Below are 18,449 nucleotides of genomic sequence, written 5' to 3'. Positions count from 1 at the left end.
CACACACTCGCTCAATTATCTTCCAATAAATATATATATAATTCATTAGTGAGAAGAAATGCATAGACTGACATCTCGTGAACTGTTGAGGAACTACAGCGTATAGACTGACATTTCGACAAAGGTTGAACCGCATGTTGTTTCATTTGTGTTGAAATTTGAACCATTAACTGTTTTTTATACTTTTAATCAACACAAGGGAATGTAGGAAACAGGCTAGCTACACTACTGACTGAACTTCTGGTTTCATTATTTGTGTGCCTTCTGGGCAGTTCTCCGCCCCTCTGGAACGCTCTGGAAAGACGAGAGCTTTCCTTTGCTGCGCTTGCAACGCATGCTCCTCGCAGCGTCAGTCATCGCACAGGAATGCTGCACTCTCATTGGTCAGAGTAGTCAGAGCGTTCGGGAAATGTCTCGAAATCAGGGATAGTATATATTCTGGTGTATTGCATTCATTTAAAACATCGACTCAACGAGAATACTAAAGGGTGAAGAAAGCAAGAAAAGAGGAGTTCGACTTTATAGGCTACTGCCTGATTCCTTTCATTGAGACCTCTACATTCACAAACTGTAAGTAACTTTCAGTAGCCTATTTTCATATGCATGACTGTTGTAAACTTTATGGAAATAGAACATTATGCTATGTTGGTTGTGTAGACAGCCGGTTTAGCTATAACATTATATGCCAAAATATTTGGTTAACTAATACCGAAATAATTGTATTGAACTGTTACTGAAATAATATTACTACTGAAATAATCATCCATTTATTATGTCCTTATTTCTGTGAACAGATTAGGGCTATATTCACCATGTTTTCTAGCATATTTTATTATAATTTCTTATTTTTAAGAAAATCTGCTCTAATTATGTGAAGATATTAACTCAATATTATTCAGGAGGGTGCAGTTCATACAAGGCCTATTGTAAAAAGACGTTTCTCTGTCATAGATTAGCAGAAATGATTGTGTCTGGCATTTTCTGTATGTTACACCCCACTGAATATGTGCCTGGCCTGTATTAGGCTAGCTAATAACACTAATAGGCTATATAACACAATGCAATACATTGACAACAGTGTTATCAGACTCATTCAAATACTATTTATTGTATTTCAATTACTTTCAAATACCGGTACATTTAGAAGTATTTTGATATTTTTTATTTGAAAATACAATTAGTTGAATATTGGAATGCATTTGGCAATACTTTTGGAAAGTATCAGCACGTATGTGAAAATACTCAAATACACAGACAACAAGTGTATTTTCAAACAAAAAATGTTTAAATACTCCATGCATTTGAACCCAGGACTGTTTGCTCCTAGGGGTATTTGAAATGTATTTATGAACTAGTTTCAAATAGTATTTATAGGAAATTATTAGAAAATACTTTCAAATAATTCCAGTAGAATTGGTTTATTCGGCCACATTATTTAAAATACAAATACTTAAATATGTATGTATTAGAACCCAGGTTTGGTTGTTATTCAAGTATATTTAGGCTAACACCTCTGTTGTTGGAGATTGACACTACTTGCACCTAGGTTTTCGTAGAATAATATCAATTTCTAAAACCTTCTTTCATTCTTTTGTAGGCAACTAACTCCAAACCATCAAGATGTCGTCAGCTAAAAGCCTGTCTATCGGCATTGACCTGGGCACCACCTACTCCTGTGTGGGGGTGTTCCAGCATGGTAAAGTAGAGATCATCGCCAACGACCAGGGCAACAGGACCACACCCAGCTATGTGGCCTTCACAGACACTGAGAGACTCATCGGTGACGCAGCAAAGAACCAGGTGGCCATGAACCCCAACAACACAGTTTTCGACGCCAAGCGCCTGATTGGCCGAAAGTTCGACGATCAGGTTGTGCAAGCCGACATGAAGCACTGGCCCTTCAAGGTGGTCAGCGATGGAGGAAAGCCTAAAGTTCAGGTAGATTACAAAGGTGAGAACAAATCCTTCAACCCAGAGGAAATCTCCTCCATGGTCCTGGTGAAGATGAGGGAGATCGCTGAGGCCTACCTGGGCCAGAAGGTGTCCAACGCAGTCATCACAGTCCCCGCCTACTTCAACGACTCACAGAGACAGGCCACTAAGGATGCTGGAGTGATCGCTGGGCTGAATGTACTGAGGATAATCAACGAGCCCACAGCGGCAGCAATCGCCTACGGCATGGACAAAGGCAAATCCAGGGAACGCAACGTCCTGATCTTTGATCTGGGCGGGGGCACCTTCGACGTGTCCATCCTGACCATTGAGGATGGGATCTTTGAGGTGAAGGCCACTGCTGGGGACACTCACCTGGGTGGGGAGGACTTTGACAACCGCCTCGTCAGCCACTTTGTGGAGGAGTTCAAGAGGAAACACAAGAAGGACATCAGCCAAAACAAGCGGGCTCTGAGGAGGCTGAGGACGGCCTGCGAGAGGGCCAAGAGAACCCTGTCCTCCAGCTCCCAGGCCAGCGTTGAGATCGACTCCCTCTTTGAGGGCATCGATTTCTACACCTCCATCACCAGGGCTCGTTTTGAGGAGATGTGTTCGGACCTCTTCAGGGGAACCCTGGAGCCCGTGGAGAAAGCCCTCAGGGACGCCAAGATGGACAAGGCCCAGATCCATGACGTTGTCCTGGTCGGAGGCTCCACCCGGATCCCCAAGGTCCAGAAGCTCCTGCAGGACTTCTTCAACGGTCGAGAGCTGAACAAGAGCATCAACCCAGACGAGGCAGTGGCCTACGGTGCTGCCGTCCAGGCGGCCATCTTGTCTGGCGACAAGTCTGAGAACGTCCAGGATCTGCTGCTGCTAGACGTGGCTCCCCTGTCCTTGGGCATCGAAACCGCCGGAGGGGTCATGACCGCCCTGATCAAACGCAACACCACCATCCCATCCAAACAGACCCAGACCTTCACCACTTATTCCGACAACCAGCCCGGGGTCCTGATCCAGGTTTACGAGGGAGAGAGAGCCATGACTAAGGACAACAACCACCTGGGGAAGTTTGAGCTCTGTGGAATCCCCCCTGCCCCACGAGGAGTCCCTCAGATCGAGGTGACCTTTGACATCGACGCCAATGGCATTCTGAACGTATCAGCGGTGGACAAGAGCACGGGCAAAGAGAACAAGATCACCATCACCAACGACAAGGGGCGGCTCAGCAAAGAGGATATTGAGAGGATGGTGCAGGATGCCGACAAATACAAAGCTGAGGACGACGCACAGAGGGAGAAGATAGCAGCCAAGAACTCCCTGGAGTCGTACGCCTTCAATATGAAGAGCAGCGTGGAGGATGACAACATCAAAGGTAAGATCAGCGAGGAGGACAAGAAGAAAGTGGTGGACAGGTGCGACCAGGCCATTTCCTGGTTGGAGAACAACCAGCTTGCAGACAAAGAGGAGTACGAGCTTCAGCTGAAGGAGCTGGAGAAAGTGTGCCAGCCTATCATTACCAAGCTATACCAGCAAGGAGGGATGCCCACAGGTAGCTGTGGAGATCAGGCAAGGTCCAGCTCTGGTGCCAGCTCCCAAGGCCCAACCATTGAAGAGGTTGACTAAAGTGAGGGACTTGTATAATGGACTTTTCAAAATGCATTAGTATCACTGCATACATTTTGCTATTCAGGAAATACTTTGTACATATACTGATTTCTACTGGTTGAAATTGAAATGCCTTTTCATGGCGCAGTGCTGTTTAGGAAGTGCTTAATATATTTATTGGTTGTACTGTAAAGATGACAATAGATAAACATATTGAAAGATCAAAGAAATTGTGATGTAAATGTGTTGTTTCATACCATATTGCGTTGCTGGACATTGCAAATAAAATGTATTGAAATAAGTTTATACGTCTGTTGGTTGTTTCCTTGAATTCCTTCTTGTCATAACAGATTCAGTATTCACATTTTAATCATTTTTTTTACACAATACCATTAAATATTGTAAACAAAACTTTGATCGACGGCTAAACCACCAGAGAGAGGAGAGCAGGTGAGGACACCGTAATGGCCACTGTTTATCAATGCTTTATTCTTTGATAAAGTCTGATACAATCACTATGGTCCTTCTTGGAAAAAGAGGCACAGTGTGAAGGGAAAAATTATCGTAAAATCAGTACTCCTACTCTGAGATTCTTTGTGAAATATTAGTTATAAAGCTAATTTCCTGCTACTCTACACAGTGGCGATTTTAGCATGTAAATCTTGGTGGGGCAAACTCCCCCGAAAATGTGAGGATGCATGCCACCAAAGCCACAACACTAAGCAATACATGAATTGCACTATAACTGTGACAAACAGTGCCCACAAACTGTTAAGGCCTACATAAAGCTGTCCCAACAACAGAGCTTTCTTTTCAGCCACTGCTAAACCTGGCTATCAGCGAAACAGTTAATTCTGCCTCATTTACTGCCTTTGAAAAAAACATAGCTGATATGGCTGACTTGCTTAAACAAATGTGGTTTCTACTGACAACTGAGATGTAAAAACTATAGCATAAGGGAACAACGAGCGGATAAGAGTCAATCTAATATCGATTAAGACATTAATGAGCGAGCTAGGATGGACGTAGTTAATGTAACTATTTGTTCAGCACTTTTGAAATGTAGGCTACAGCGACAGAATTCAGAACATGGGGCCGTTCTTACAGTATTCTCCCTGTACACCAAGTCAGAACCGTAGGATAAATAAAGCGGGCATATAAGCAGACAATGAAAGCTCTTACAATATTCGAGGCTATAGGCTACATGTGCACCACCAAGTCAGAACAGTAAGCAAAGTTAGGAGGGGGAAAGGGACCAAATTATTAGGGTGAGGCACATGGGCTACTAACAGCTTAATACACACCATACACTTAGTATTACTTTCTTAGCTACAGTATACATATCTTCCTGGCATATTACTTAATTTATGCAGCAGCAGCAATTTTTGGACTCACCTTGTTGTGCTGTGCTCACTTGAACAGGAAGGTGGCGCGGCAGTCCTTCGTTGACAAATTTTGCCATCAAACTTTGTCATCAAAGTCTGGCATTCTCTGGATTTATGGTGCTTTCAAGACAACTGGGAACTCTGAAAAAAAATTAAGTAGAATCATGACGTCAGTGATCTTCAGGTCGGAGCACTAGAAAGAGGCCCGAGTTCCCAGCTGGATTGACAGCATGGCCAATGTATTAAACCTTTTCTGGCCCATCTTGTTGAATGTTTATCCTTTTAAACTTGGAAAAGAGACCCTTAAACCCAGACTTGGACCACACACCCACTCCACTGAATAGCAGGCTAGTGATTGCTTTGCAACACTTGCAGTTAGCCACTGAGTCATTCCAAACCACTCATTGTTGAATTTGCGATTTCACCACGCAGGTCCCTTAAACAGGGGACTTTACATCTAAAAGTTAATTTATAGAAAAAGCACTTCAAAAACTGCACTTCAAACTTTTATCTCAAACTGACCGTTTCATAAATGCTTGCCATTTCTTCATTTACATTTTAGTCATTTAGCAGACGATGACCGGTATACGCCAACACCATTCCAACACAGAAAATCTGCTTTTTAACATACTTAATTGTAAAAAATTGGAAGGAAAACAATTGTACTCATATTAATTAAAGGTCATATTTAATAGAAATCTGAAAACACTGGACAGTTACTTTACAGGTAGACTTTGGGCAAAAACACAAAAATAAATGCTTTAAACTGTATAAGTGATCAATGCATCATCATACCAGGGGCCTCATTTATAACCGTTGCGTAAATTTCACACGAAATTGCTATGTGCGCCATTTCAGATTTTTTTTTTAGATTTATAAACTTACCGCACGCCATACATACGCATGTTTCCCGTTATATGCACTTGAACATGCATTAAAACTCTGCCTGGAAAACGTCTCCATTCACCTTTTATGGTGACAATAATGCCCTTTTTTTGCTGTATAATTTGGAACTATTGGCATTAGGTCACGGCATGCAAAAGACAAATTGTTGTTCAATATTGAGTTTATCAATAGATTATTGGGTTTATATGTCCTGCCTTTGTATAGGCTCTGAGATTAAATAGGCAATGTTGTTGTGCTCCTATCACACAGCAATACTGTAGCCTACCCATACAGTCACATCCTTTACATAAGCTACCGGTCTATTTATTGTGTTGGCAGAATGTTTTCATCTTTAGCAGTAATTTATGCTGTATCTGGTAATGGACTGTGTCTGTTTCTGAGAGAAAACAATAGCAAATTGTCGTGGACCTGTCAGCAATACTTTTTAATTCAACAATGACTTTTCCCCCAACCTAAATATGATGGATTGTCCTCGAATGCTGAAACATTGTAGGGTAGGCTACAAAAAAAAGTAGTTACATTACAGTAGTTACATTTCTATTTCTCGTGTGTCTTTGTTCTACTTGACTTTTTATTTTATTTTTTATAGTAGGCCTACTAATGTAGTTTACAAAAGTTTAATCAGTAAAGCTGTTCTGGGTGTCACTTGTATTTCTATTCAGTAAGCATAATATATTCACATTGCTTCCTAGCTCATGGGCATAGCAGGTATTCATTTGGTAGTTTACAATGTTACCTCATCAGTATAGTGTCACGTCTCCTCCGTTACAATTAGCAAGCGTTAGGATCATCATTCACTTACTAACTTCAGCCTATGAGTACGGCACACTAAGGAAATTTCACCATGCTTTCTAAGTAACTTATGGGCTCACTAGTGCAATTATCACTTTGCTTTCTCTCAACCAATGGGCATAAACTTAGGGGAATAGCTCAGAGACAGGATTGTGTCGAGGCAAAATTCTGGGGAAGGGTACCAAAAAATGTCTGCAGCATTGAAGGTCCCCAAGAACACAGTGGCCTCCATCATTCTTAAATGGAAGAAGTTTGTAACCACCAAGACTCTTCCTAGAGTTGCCCGCCCGGCCAAACTGAGCTATCGGGAGAGAAGGGCCTTGGTCAGGTGACCAAGAACCCGATGGTCACTCTGACAGAGCTCCAGAGTTCCTCTGTGGAAATGGGAGAAGGACAACCATCTCTGCAGCACTCCACCAATAAGGCCTTTATGGTAGAGTGGCTAAATGGAAGCTTCTCAGTAAAAGGCACATGACAGCCCGCTTGGAGTTTGCCAAAAGGCACCTAAAGACTCTCAGACCATGAGAAACAAGATTCTGTGATCTGATGAAACCAAGATTGAACTCTTTGGCCTGAATGCCAAGCGTCACGTCTGGAGAAAACCTGGCACCATCCCTACTGTGAAGCATGGTGGTGGCAGCATCATGCTGTGGGGATGTTTTTCAGCGCCAGGGACTGGGAGACTAGTCAAAGATCGAGGGAAAGATAAACGGAGTGGCCCAGCCAGAGCCCGGACATGAACCTGATCGAACATCTCGGGAAACACCTGAAAATAGCTGTGCAGCGACGCTCCCCATCCAACCTGACAGAGCTTGAGAGGATCTGCAGAGAAAAATGGGAGAAACTCCCCAAATACAGGTGTGCCAAGCTTGTAGCGTCATACCCAAGAAGACTTGAGGCTGTAATCGCTGCCAAAGGTGTTTCAACAAAGTACAGAGTAAACGGTCTGAATACTTACTTCTTGCCCCGTGTAGCTCAGTTGGTAGAGTATGGCGTTTGCAACGCCAGGGTTGTGGGTTCGATTCCCACGGGGGGCCAGGATGAAAGATGTATGCACTCACCAACTGTAAGTCGCTCTGGATAAGAGCGTCTGCTAAATGACTAAAATGTAAATGTAAATACTTATGTAAATGTAATATTTCAGCATTTCGTTTTTTATTATACATTTGCAAACATTTCTAAAAACCTGTTTTTGCTTTGTCGTTATGGGGTATTGTGTGTAGATTAATGAGGGAAAAAACAATTGAATACATTTTATAATACGGCTGTAAAGTAACAAAATGTCGAAAAAGTCAAGGGATCTGAATAAGTCAAGGGGTCCGAATGCCTTTCTATTCACTAGGCTACTAGGTTCAATTAAATGAGAGATGCACATGGTAATTTGTTGTATGGCTCCTTCGGGAATATATACCCATCACGGCCAGAAAAGGTGAGGAATATATTCTGCAATGGTTATGAAGATAAAATAAATAGGATGTCTAACTATGTCTAATTATTTTAAATTACAAATAAATGTAAAATCTAAAATAAGAATGGTTGCATTCTTGTTAAATCTATTTTCCTGTTTTTAGTTTTTTATGAATACGCTTTTCATCATATCCCCCATTTGCACAAAATACTTACTTGCCAGCTTGCAATACGATATTTGTTAGCTAACGGGTTAGCAATTAGCATGTACATCAATACCTCTGGAGGAAGCTGCAGAGGTTTTGGAGGAGGTGGAGATGACTTGAGGGCTGTAGATATGTAAAGAGAGATGTTTGCTGTTTTTACATTGCTCTTTTATAAAACAGATAACAAACAGTCATTGTTTTGTAATTTAACATATGTTTACCTGTGGAGGTGGCTGTATTCAAATTGCAGGGGGCAGGGTCACCAGACGAGGCTGCTATGGTGGTGTGACCAGGGGAGACGGAGGAGGCAGTTGGTCCAGAGGAGGCCGTGTTGGTGGTGACAGACAGGGGGGTGGTGTGCATCGTGGTGGTGGTGGACAAAACCGCAGACGATGGCTTGGAGGAGCTGGTGTTTGTAATGGTGGGGTTGAGGGGCCAAAGATGGTGTGGCCTGGAGACGTGGCCTTCTTCTGCAGCTGGGGACTCCGGCGGCTCTTACAGGTGTTGCACATTGGGAGGCACTGGCAGTGGTAATGCAGCTGTCAGGAGTGGTTCCAGCAGGGGGTCCAGCAGAGGCGATGGTCTAATCCATGGCAGCCCTCTCCTGTGCCCTCTGTGTTCTGAGGGCTGCCTGACGCTCTTTCTCCTCTGCCTCTGCCCTCTGCCCTCTATGTCTCACCCCTCTCCTGCCACTGAAGCGTGTATTCCTCCCCGGTGAGGCATGTGGCGACCACAGGGAGTCTTCTGTATCGGTCTAGCCGATACTTCAGGACAGTAAAGATGTAACCCAGGTCCTTCGCTATCAGCCCCCCCTCTATTAGGGGGTGTTCTTCTAGAGCTAGGGCTGGGACTGGAGCAGGGGCTGAGGGTCCTCGTGTGGTCACTGGGGAGGAGGTGCTGATGCACGGCACAGTGCTGCTGGTTCCAGGAGAGGCGGTGGTGGGACCCGGTAGGGACCGAGACGGCATTAAACGGGACCCTTCAATGGCTGAAGGGTCAAAAGGGAAGAGGCCACACTTCTTAAACCCTTCCACCACATAGCGCATGTCCTTGCATCGCTGGTACGGGTAGCGGAATACTCTGGCAAATTCTGATTTGTTTACCATGTAGGAGTAGTCAAAATGGCTAAGGTCTCCAGCTACCTTGGAGAACTCAGCCTTTAAAAGGGCGAAAGTATGCCACGTCCAGCGGCTTTAGGACATGGGTGCAGTGTGGTGGAAGACAAAGAACCCCTTCCCTTAGTGCCGCCGCGAGCACCTCCAGGTCCATGTGTCTCTTGTGCCCATCGAAGAGGAGAAGGAGAGGGCGCTCTTTCACTCCACGCTTAATGAAGTGCTGAAACCACTTCCTGAACAGGTCCCCGTCAATGTAGCAACTGTTTGACCGTCCATATACAAGACATGGGGGGGGGGGGCTCCCAGTGTGTAGTGGCCACCGGGGAAACACTTGGGGTAGTTGATAAATGGTGGGACGTCCTCCCCAGCTGCGTTGAAGCAGGCCAGCACTGTGATGTGCTCCTTGGTCCCCGGAGCCTGCGGGTACACGTGTTTTGCGCCCCGGGGAGCCAGCACTTTGTGCCTGCTCTGGTCGCTACGAAACCCAGACTCAACGCAGTTATAGATTTGTCTGGGTTTCTCCCTCAACCCACTCTCCTCCAAGTGCTTCTCATAAGAAGTAAAGAAGGTGTCCATCGTCGGATGTGTGGCACACTCAGCTCTCCCCGTCCAGGGTGTCCGGCCTCCTCATGCTCAGGTTCTTGTGCCTCCTCCTGAACATTTCCCACCACCTCTTCCCCAGTGGTGGGATTGTTTCCCCTGGGTGCCGAAACCTACAATAGAATAGAATATATAATTGTCCATCCAGGATGAAAATGTTTGTTTTGGCATCACCATACACATCCACATTTACATCACACACATTGAGAACAGTCAGTCCAGCAATCTACATACATAAACACATAGAACACCAAATACCTGCATATTTTGTCTACGTATTTCATCAGCCTCTGTCTGGTGAAGGGGAACCCATGGCTGATATAGTACAGTATTTTCAGAGAATTTTCATCCTCTGGTGCAAGCAATGTGGGTGGTCCACTGCGACAACCATGGGTCACCCGGCCGCTCAGCCTGTCCTCCAGGGTCTGCCGAGGTATACCATGCACCTTGGTAGATAAGAAAAGAAAACTGTTACTAGCAGATAAAATTCACATACACATGGTAATCTCCTAAAAACAAAAGATGCCTAACCTCGGCAACCTGGCGGATACCCATCCCTGCCCCGCAGTCCTCCATGGCATGGAACATGTTCACCTCACTCCACTGCTTCCTCTTGACTTTCTCCATGCTGTTGGGGTAAATACATGTAGCTAAATAACTTGGCATACTATACACATTTTAGAAAGATAACTCAATCTGAATATGTATAAACATTTACATTTCAAAGTTAAGGCATTGAAAGGTGATGAAAGTTTTCACAATAACTGAAAGTGTACCCACGTTTTTTGTTTGATGTTATCTGTAATGAAAATTAGTGTCCCAATTAGTTTAATATTGATGAATGCATTGTAACATTTGACTAAATACTGCCTCTATGTAGCTGTTGTAAGATGAAACATAGCCAACAGTGATAGGTGTCAAAAAGTGAATGGTTCAAAGTTCCAAATACATTTTTGCAGATTGTGCAAAACGATCCCGTCAGAGGACTCCAATTTTGATACGATAAAGCTTGACAACATTCAGCTTACAATTTCTTTCCTTTTTGCTGTCTTAGCAGTTCTATCAACATTTAGCAACTAAGCTAGCAACATTAGAAAATCCGTTAGCTATATTTCAGAGGTAAAAATTTGGATATTAAATTATGTGTGGTCTGTCGCGCAGTCGAATTTTACAATATACAGCGTGTCCTACAAAATGTGTACATATATAACTTTTTTGAAAACTCTCAAAACCTAATTTAACTTACATAACTTGCACTGAAAATCGGTGGTCAGCTAGCTAGAAGGGTGTCTTTAGTCGCAAAACGTACCGTTATTTTCCAGTCCATTTACATTGAGGGAAAAAAGTATATGATCCCCTGCTGATTTTGTACGTTTGCCCACTGACAAAGAAATTATCTATAATTTTAATGGTAGGTTTATTTGAACAGTGAGAGACAGAATAACAAACAAAAAAAACAGAAAAAACGCATGTCAAAAATGTTATAAATTGATTTGCATTTGAATGAGGGAAATAAGTATTTGACCCCCTCTCAATCATAAAGATTTCTGGCTCCCAGGTGTCTTTTATACAGGTAACGAGCTGAGATTAGGTGCACACTCTTAAAGGGAGTGCTCCTAATCTCAGCTTGTTACCTGTATAACAGACACCTGTCCACAGAAGCAATCAATTAATCAGATTCCAAACTCTCCACCATGGCCATGACCAAAGAGCTCTCCAAGGATGTCAGGGACAAGATTGTAGACCTACACAAGGCTGGAATGGGCTACAAGACCATCGCCAAGCAGCTTGGTGAGAAGGTGACAACAGTTGGTGCGATTATTCGCAAATGGAAGAAACACAAAAGAACTGTCAATCTCCCTCGGCCTGGGGCTCCATGCAAGATCTCACCTTGTGGAGTTGCAATGATCATGAGAACGGTGAGGAATCAGCCCAGAACTACACGGGAGGATCTTGTCAATGATCTCAAGGCAGCTGGGACCATAGTCACCAAGAAAACAATTGGTAACACACTACACCGTGAAGGACTGAAATCCTGCAGCACCCGCAAGGTCCCCCTGCTCAAGAAAGCACATATACATGCCCGTCTGAAGTTTGCCAATGAACATCTGAATGATTCAGAGGAGAACTGGGTGACAGTGTTGTGGTCAGATGAGACCAAAATGAAGCTCTTTGGAATCAACTCAACTCGCCGTGTTTGGAGGACGAGGAATGCTGCCTATGACCCCTGGAACACCATCCCCATCGTCAAACTGCTAAGGGGACAGGACAACTTCACCACATCAAAGGGACGATGGACGGGGCCACGTACAGTCAAATCCTGGGTGAGAACCTCCTTCCCTCAGCCAGGGCATTGAAAATGGGTCGTGGATGGGTATTCCAGCATGACAATGACCAAAAACACATGGCCAAGGCAACAAAGGAGTGGCTCAAGAAGAAGCACACTAAGGTCCTGGAGTGGCCTAGCCAGTCTCCAGACCTTAATCCCCTAGAAAATCTGTGGAGGGAGCTGAAGGTTCAAGTTGCCAAACATCAGCCTCGAAACCTTAATGACTTGGAGAAGATCTGCAAAGAGGAGTGGGACAAAATCCCTCCTGAGATGTGTGCAAACCTGGTGGCCAACTACAAGAAACGTCTGACCTCTGTGATTGCCAACAAGGGTTTTGCCACCAAGTACTAAGTCATGTTTTGCAGAGGGGTCAAATACTTATTTCCCTCATTAAAATGCAAATCAATTTATAAAATTTTTGACATGCGTTTTTCTGGATTTTTTTGTTGTTATTCTGTCTCTCACTGTTCAAATAAACCTACCATTAAAATTATAGACTGATCATTTCTTTGTCAGTGGGCAAACATACTAAATCAGCAAGGGATCAAATACTTTTTTCCCTCACTGTAAATGTTGAGCTCGAGGTGATTAGTCCTCCAACCGCTAGAGAGTGTCCGAAGTTAGGGGGTGTCCGATGTTGGGGGAAAATTAGCTAAGTAGCTAACTAGCCAATATTCAACAATGTAGCTAAAATGTAAGCCATGTAACGGTAGCGAGCTAGCATTAAATAACAGCAGTTTAGCCAGCTAACAGTATCTAGCTATCGTTTGTTATAGTAGCTACCTAGGTTATGGCTATTATCATTGAATAAGGGGTGCTAGCTAATTGAAGTAATGTTATGTTTACCCACTTGTACACGCTTGTCTTCAAAATAGTGTCCACTTTACAGTTAGCTAGTTAATCGTTAACTTGTGCCTCCCATATGTGCTACAGCCAACAGGCGAATCGCTAGCTAATATGTAGCTAGCTACCTAGCTATTATTATTAGCTAGCCAGCTATTAATAAAACAACTAGCAATCTTGCGTTGGCTTACATTAGAATTTTAATTTATATCCCTATATTATACGCTCCAGCGTTTTATACAATTAGTTTATATATCCGCGATATAATTATCATTTTATAACAGTTGTTGCTAACATATGAATATTTCTGTGCTCCCTATCTCTCGCGATATGGTGGGAGAGAGAGGATGGGAAGGGAAAGTAGACTAGAGAGCAGGGTGGCAGCAGGAGGAGTTTCAGGGACTTTGTTTGCTTCAGAGTACTTGGATGGTGGGAAAATGGAGGGGCACTAAACACATTTTGAAATGAAATCACCACCATCTGTGAATCAGTATTTGTCTTATACTGAACTACTAGGCTATCTATTTCAAAAATGCATTATTTGCATGAATGTTTACAAAATGTTTACAACAAGCTTATATAATTGCATATAATTTAAAATGTTTTTGTAATTAAAATATATCCTTATGGAGATTGGTAAATCATTTATTTCAAACTAGCTGAATAGATCCATGATTACTGTAGGCTATAGTAGGCCTACATGCAGCCTTTCTGTGTCAGTGGCCACATACTGTAGGCCTACTGCTGTGTTTGGTGTTGTCCCTATAGCTTGCTTTCAGTATTGTGTTGTTTATACACAGTGTGTACTTACTGTCAATTCAAGTTCCACCTTTCTCGTCATCCTCTATGGCATTTCTCTTTCACTTCACCAGCATGTGTTTATAGGTCCAATGCAGCCAGGTTTTTTTTCCCATCTCAATAGCAAATCCTTTCTGGGTAACAATTAAGTTCCTTACTGTGATTGTTTTCAAATAAAGTTTTCTAAAATAGACGAATGGACTACAATAGAATAGCATTTAATATACTAAAATAGAAAAGAGAAGGATTAGCCAGTGTGTTCATTATTTGTCTTTCATTTTAAAAAGGTATACTGGAAATCTTAAATACTCTGGCTTTAATACAAATATGTTGAAAAGTAAGCAGGGACCTAACTAGTGGTTAGTTGTTTGTAGAAAAAATTACTTGCAATGCCATTTGTGCTGTAGGCTCTCTTTCTTTCTTTCGCCCTCTCTGTCTCACACACACTCGCTCAATTATCTTCCAATAAATATATATATAATTCATTAGTGAGAAGAAATGCATAGACTGACATCTCGTGAACTGTTGAGGAACTACAGCGTATAGACTGACATTTCGACAAAGGTTGAACCGCATGTTGTTTCATTTGTGTTGAAATTTGAACCATTAACTGTTTTTTATACTTTTAATCAACACAAGGGAATGTAGGAAACCGGCTAGCTACACTACTGACTGAACTTCTGGTTTCATTATTTGTGTGCCTTCTGGGCAGTTCTCCGCCCCTCTGGAACGCTCTGGAAAGACGAGAGCTTTCCTTTGCTGCGCTTGCAACGCATGCGCCTCGCAGCGTCAGTCATCGCACAGGAATGCTGCACTCTCATTGGTCAGAGTAGTCAGAGCGTTCGAGAAATGTCTCGAAATCAGGGATAGTATATATTATGGTGAATTGCATTCATTTAAAACATCGACTCAACGAGAATACTGAAGGGTGAAGAAAGCAAGAAAAGAGCAGTGCGACTTTATAGGCTACTGCCTGATTCCTTTCATTGAGACCTCTACATTCACAAACTGTAAGTAACTTTCAGTAGCCTATTTTCATATGCATGACTGTTGTAAACTTTATGGAAATAGAACATTCTGCTATGTTGGTTGTGTAGACAGCCGGTTTAGCTATAACATTATATGCCAAAATATTTGGTTAACTAATACCGAAATAATTGTATTGAACTGTTACTGAAATAATATTACTACTGAAATAATCATCCATTTATTATATCCTTATTTCTGTGAACAGACTAGGGCTATATTCACCATGTTTTCTAGCATATTTTATTATAATTTCTTATTTTTAAGAAAATCTGCTCTAATTATGTGAAGATATTAACTCAATATTATTCAGGAGGGTGCAGTTCATACAAGGCCTATTGTAAAAAGACGTTTCTCTGTCATAGATTAGCAGAAATGATTGTGTCTGCCATTTTCTGTATGTTACACCCCACTGAATATGTGCCTGGCCTGTATTAGGCTAGCTAATAACACTAATAGGCTATATAACACAATGCAATACATTGACAACAGTGTTATCAGACTCATTCAAATACTATTTATTGTATTTCAATTACTTTCAAATACCGGTACATTTAGAAGTATTTTGATATTTTTTATTTGAAAATACAATTAGTTGAATATTGGAATGCATTTGGCAATACATTTGGAAAGTATCAGCACGTATGTGAAAATACTCAAATACACAGACAACAAGTGTATTTTCAAACAAAAAATGTTTAAATACTCCATGCATTTGAACCCAGGACTGTTTGCTCCTAGGGGTATTTGAAATGTATTTATGAACTAGTTTCAAATAGTATTTATAGGAAATTATTAGAAAATACTTTCAAATAATTCCAGTAGAATTGGTTTATTCGGCCACATTATTTAAAATACAAATACTTAAATATGTATGTATTAGAACCCAGGTTTGGTTGTTATTCAAGTATATTTAGGCTAACACCTCTGTTGTTGGAGATTGACACTACTTGCACCTAGGTTTTCGTAGAATAATATCAATTTCTAAAACCTTCTTTCATTCTTTTGTAGGCAACTAACTCCAAACCATCAAGATGTCGTCAGCTAAAAGCCTGTCTATCGGCATTGACCTGGGCACCACCTACTCCTGTGTGGGGGTGTTCCAGCATGGTAAAGTAGAGATCATCGCCAACGACCAGGGCAACAGGACCACACCCAGCTATGTGGCCTTCACAGACACCGAGAGACTCATCGGTGACGCAGCAAAGAACCAGGTGGCCATGAACCCCAACAACACAGTTTTCGACGCCAAGCGCCTGATTGGCCGAAAGTTCGACGATCAGGTTGTGCAAGCCGACATGAAGCACTGGCCCTTCAAGGTGGTCAGCGATGGAGGAAAGCCTAAAGTTCAGGTAGATTACAAAGGTGAGAACAAATCCTTCAACCCAGAGGAAATCTCCTCCATGGTCCTGGTGAAGATGAGGGAGATCGCTGAGGCCTACCTGGGCCAGAAGGTGTCCAACGCAGTCATCACAGTCCCCGCCTACTTCAACGACTCACAGAGACAGGCCACTAAGGATGCTGGAGTGATCGCTGGGCTGAATGTACTGAGGATAATCAACGAGCCCACAGCGGCAGCAATCGCCTACGGCATGGACAAAGGCAAATCCAGGGAACGCAACGTCCTGATCTTTGATCTGGGCGGGGGCACCTTCGACGTGTCCATCCTGACCATTGAGGATGGGATCTTTGAGGTGAAGGCCACTGCTGGGGACACTCACCTGGGTGGGGAGGACTTTGACAACCGCCTCGTCAGCCACTTTGTGGAGGAGTTCAAGAGGAAACACAAGAAGGACATCAGCCAAAACAAGCGGGCTCTGAGGAGGCTGAGGACGGCCTGCGAGAGGGCCAAGAGAACCCTGTCCTCCAGCTCCCAGGCCAGCATTGAGATCGACTCCCTCTTTGAGGGCATCGATTTCTACACCTCCATCACCAGGGCTCGTTTTGAGGAGATGTGTTCGGACCTCTTCAGGGGAACCCTGGAGCCTGTGGAGAAAGCCCTCAGAGACGCCAAGATGGACAAGGCCCAGATCCATGACGTTGTCCTGGTCGGAGGCTCCACCCGGATCCCCAAGGTCCAGAAGCTCCTGCAGGACTTCTTCAACGGTCGAGAGCTGAACAAGAGCATCAACCCAGACGAGGCGGTGGCCTACGGTGCTGCCGTCCAGGCGGCCATCTTGTCTGGCGACAAGTCTGAGAACGTCCAGGATCTGCTGCTGCTAGACGTGGCTCCCCTGTCCTTGGGCATCGAAACCGCCGGAGGGGTCATGACCGCCCTGATCAAACGCAACACCACCATCCCATCCAAACAGACCCAGACCTTCACCACTTATTCCGACAACCAGCCCGGGGTCCTGATCCAGGTTTACGAGGGAGAGAGAGCCATGACTAAGGACAACAACCACCTGGGGAAGTTTGAGCTCTGTGGAATCCCCCCTGCCCCACGAGGAGTCCCTCAGATCGAGGTGACCTTTGACATCGACGCCAATGGCATTCTGAACGTATCAGCGGTGGACAAGAGCACGGGCAAAGAGAACAAGATCACCATCACCAACGACAAGGGGCGGCTCAGCAAAGAGGATATTGAGAGGATGGTGCAGGATGCCGACAAATACAAAGCTGAGGACGACGCACAGAGGGAGAAGATAGCAGCCAAGAACTCCCTGGAGTCGTACGCCTTCAATATGAAGAGCAGCGTGGAGGATGACAACATCAAAGGTAAGATCAGCGAGGAGGACAAGAAGAAAGTTGTGGACAGGTGCGACCAGGCCATTTCCTGGTTGGAGAACAACCAGCTTGCAGACAAAGAGGAGTACGAGCTTCAGCTGAAGGAGCTGGAAAAAGTGTGCCAGCCTATCATTACCAAGCTATACCAGCAAGGAGGGATGCCCACAGGTAGCTGTGGAGATCAGGCAAGGTCCAGCTCTGGTGCCAGCTCCCAAGGCCCAACCATTGAAGAGGTTGACTAAAGTGAGGGACTTGTATAATGGACTTTTCAAAATGCATTAGTATCACTGCATACGTTTTGCTATTCAGGAAATACTTTGTACATATACTGATTTCTACTGGTTGAAATTGAAATGCCTTTTCATGGCGCAGTGCTGTTTAGGAAGTGCTTAATATATTTATTGGTTGTACTGTAAAGATGACAATAGATAAACATATTGAAAGATCAAAGAAATGGTGATGTAAATGTGTTGTTTCTTAACATATTGCGTTGCTGGACATTGCAAATAAAATGTATTGAAATAAGTTTCTAGGTCTGTTGGTTGTTTCCTTGAATTCCTTCTTGTCATAACAGATTCAGTATTCACATTTTAATCATTTTTTTTACACAATACCATGAAATATTGTGAACAAAACTTTGATCGACGGCTAAACCACCAGAGAGAGGAGAGCAGGTGAGGACACCGTAATGGCCACTGTTTATCAATGCTTTATTCTTTGATCAAGTCTGATACAATCACTATGGTCCTTCTTGGAAAAAGAGGCACAGTGTGAAGGG

At 43.4% G+C, this 18,449-nt stretch overlaps 2 protein-coding genes across 2 annotated transcripts; both read left to right on the top strand.

The window, feature by feature from the left end:
- The first annotated feature begins 463 nt into the window (after positions 1-463).
- Positions 464-3,843, top strand: LOC311103731 (heat shock 70 kDa protein-like). The gene is made up of 2 exons (XM_084145349.1): positions 464-570; positions 1,598-3,843. The coding sequence occupies exon 2, from the start codon at positions 1,621-1,623 to the stop codon at positions 3,553-3,555; it is 1,935 nt and encodes a 644-aa protein (XP_084001475.1). The 5' UTR covers positions 464-570; positions 1,598-1,620; the 3' UTR covers positions 3,556-3,843.
- A 10,978-nt stretch (positions 3,844-14,821) lies between these two features.
- Positions 14,822-18,199, top strand: LOC311104432 (heat shock 70 kDa protein-like). The gene is made up of 2 exons (XM_084146269.1): positions 14,822-14,928; positions 15,956-18,199. The coding sequence occupies exon 2, from the start codon at positions 15,979-15,981 to the stop codon at positions 17,911-17,913; it is 1,935 nt and encodes a 644-aa protein (XP_084002395.1). The 5' UTR covers positions 14,822-14,928; positions 15,956-15,978; the 3' UTR covers positions 17,914-18,199.
- The last annotated feature ends 250 nt before the right edge of the window (positions 18,200-18,449 follow it).

The sequence above is a fragment of the Coregonus lavaretus genome (assembly GCF_964263955.1).
Source record: "Coregonus lavaretus genome assembly, chromosome: 28".
NCBI classification, from domain to species: Eukaryota; Metazoa; Chordata; class Actinopteri; order Salmoniformes; family Salmonidae; genus Coregonus; species Coregonus lavaretus.
The sequence above is the reverse complement of the archived record's forward strand: the minus strand, read 5'-3'. Positions and strand labels throughout refer to the sequence as shown.

Bases quoted from the DNA above. Each gene is read 5' to 3' on its own strand.
- LOC311103731 (XM_084145349.1), top strand. From the start codon at position 1,621: ATGTCGTCAGCTAAAAGCCTGTCTATCGGCATTGACCTGGGCACCACC.
- LOC311104432 (XM_084146269.1), top strand. From the start codon at position 15,979: ATGTCGTCAGCTAAAAGCCTGTCTATCGGCATTGACCTGGGCACCACC.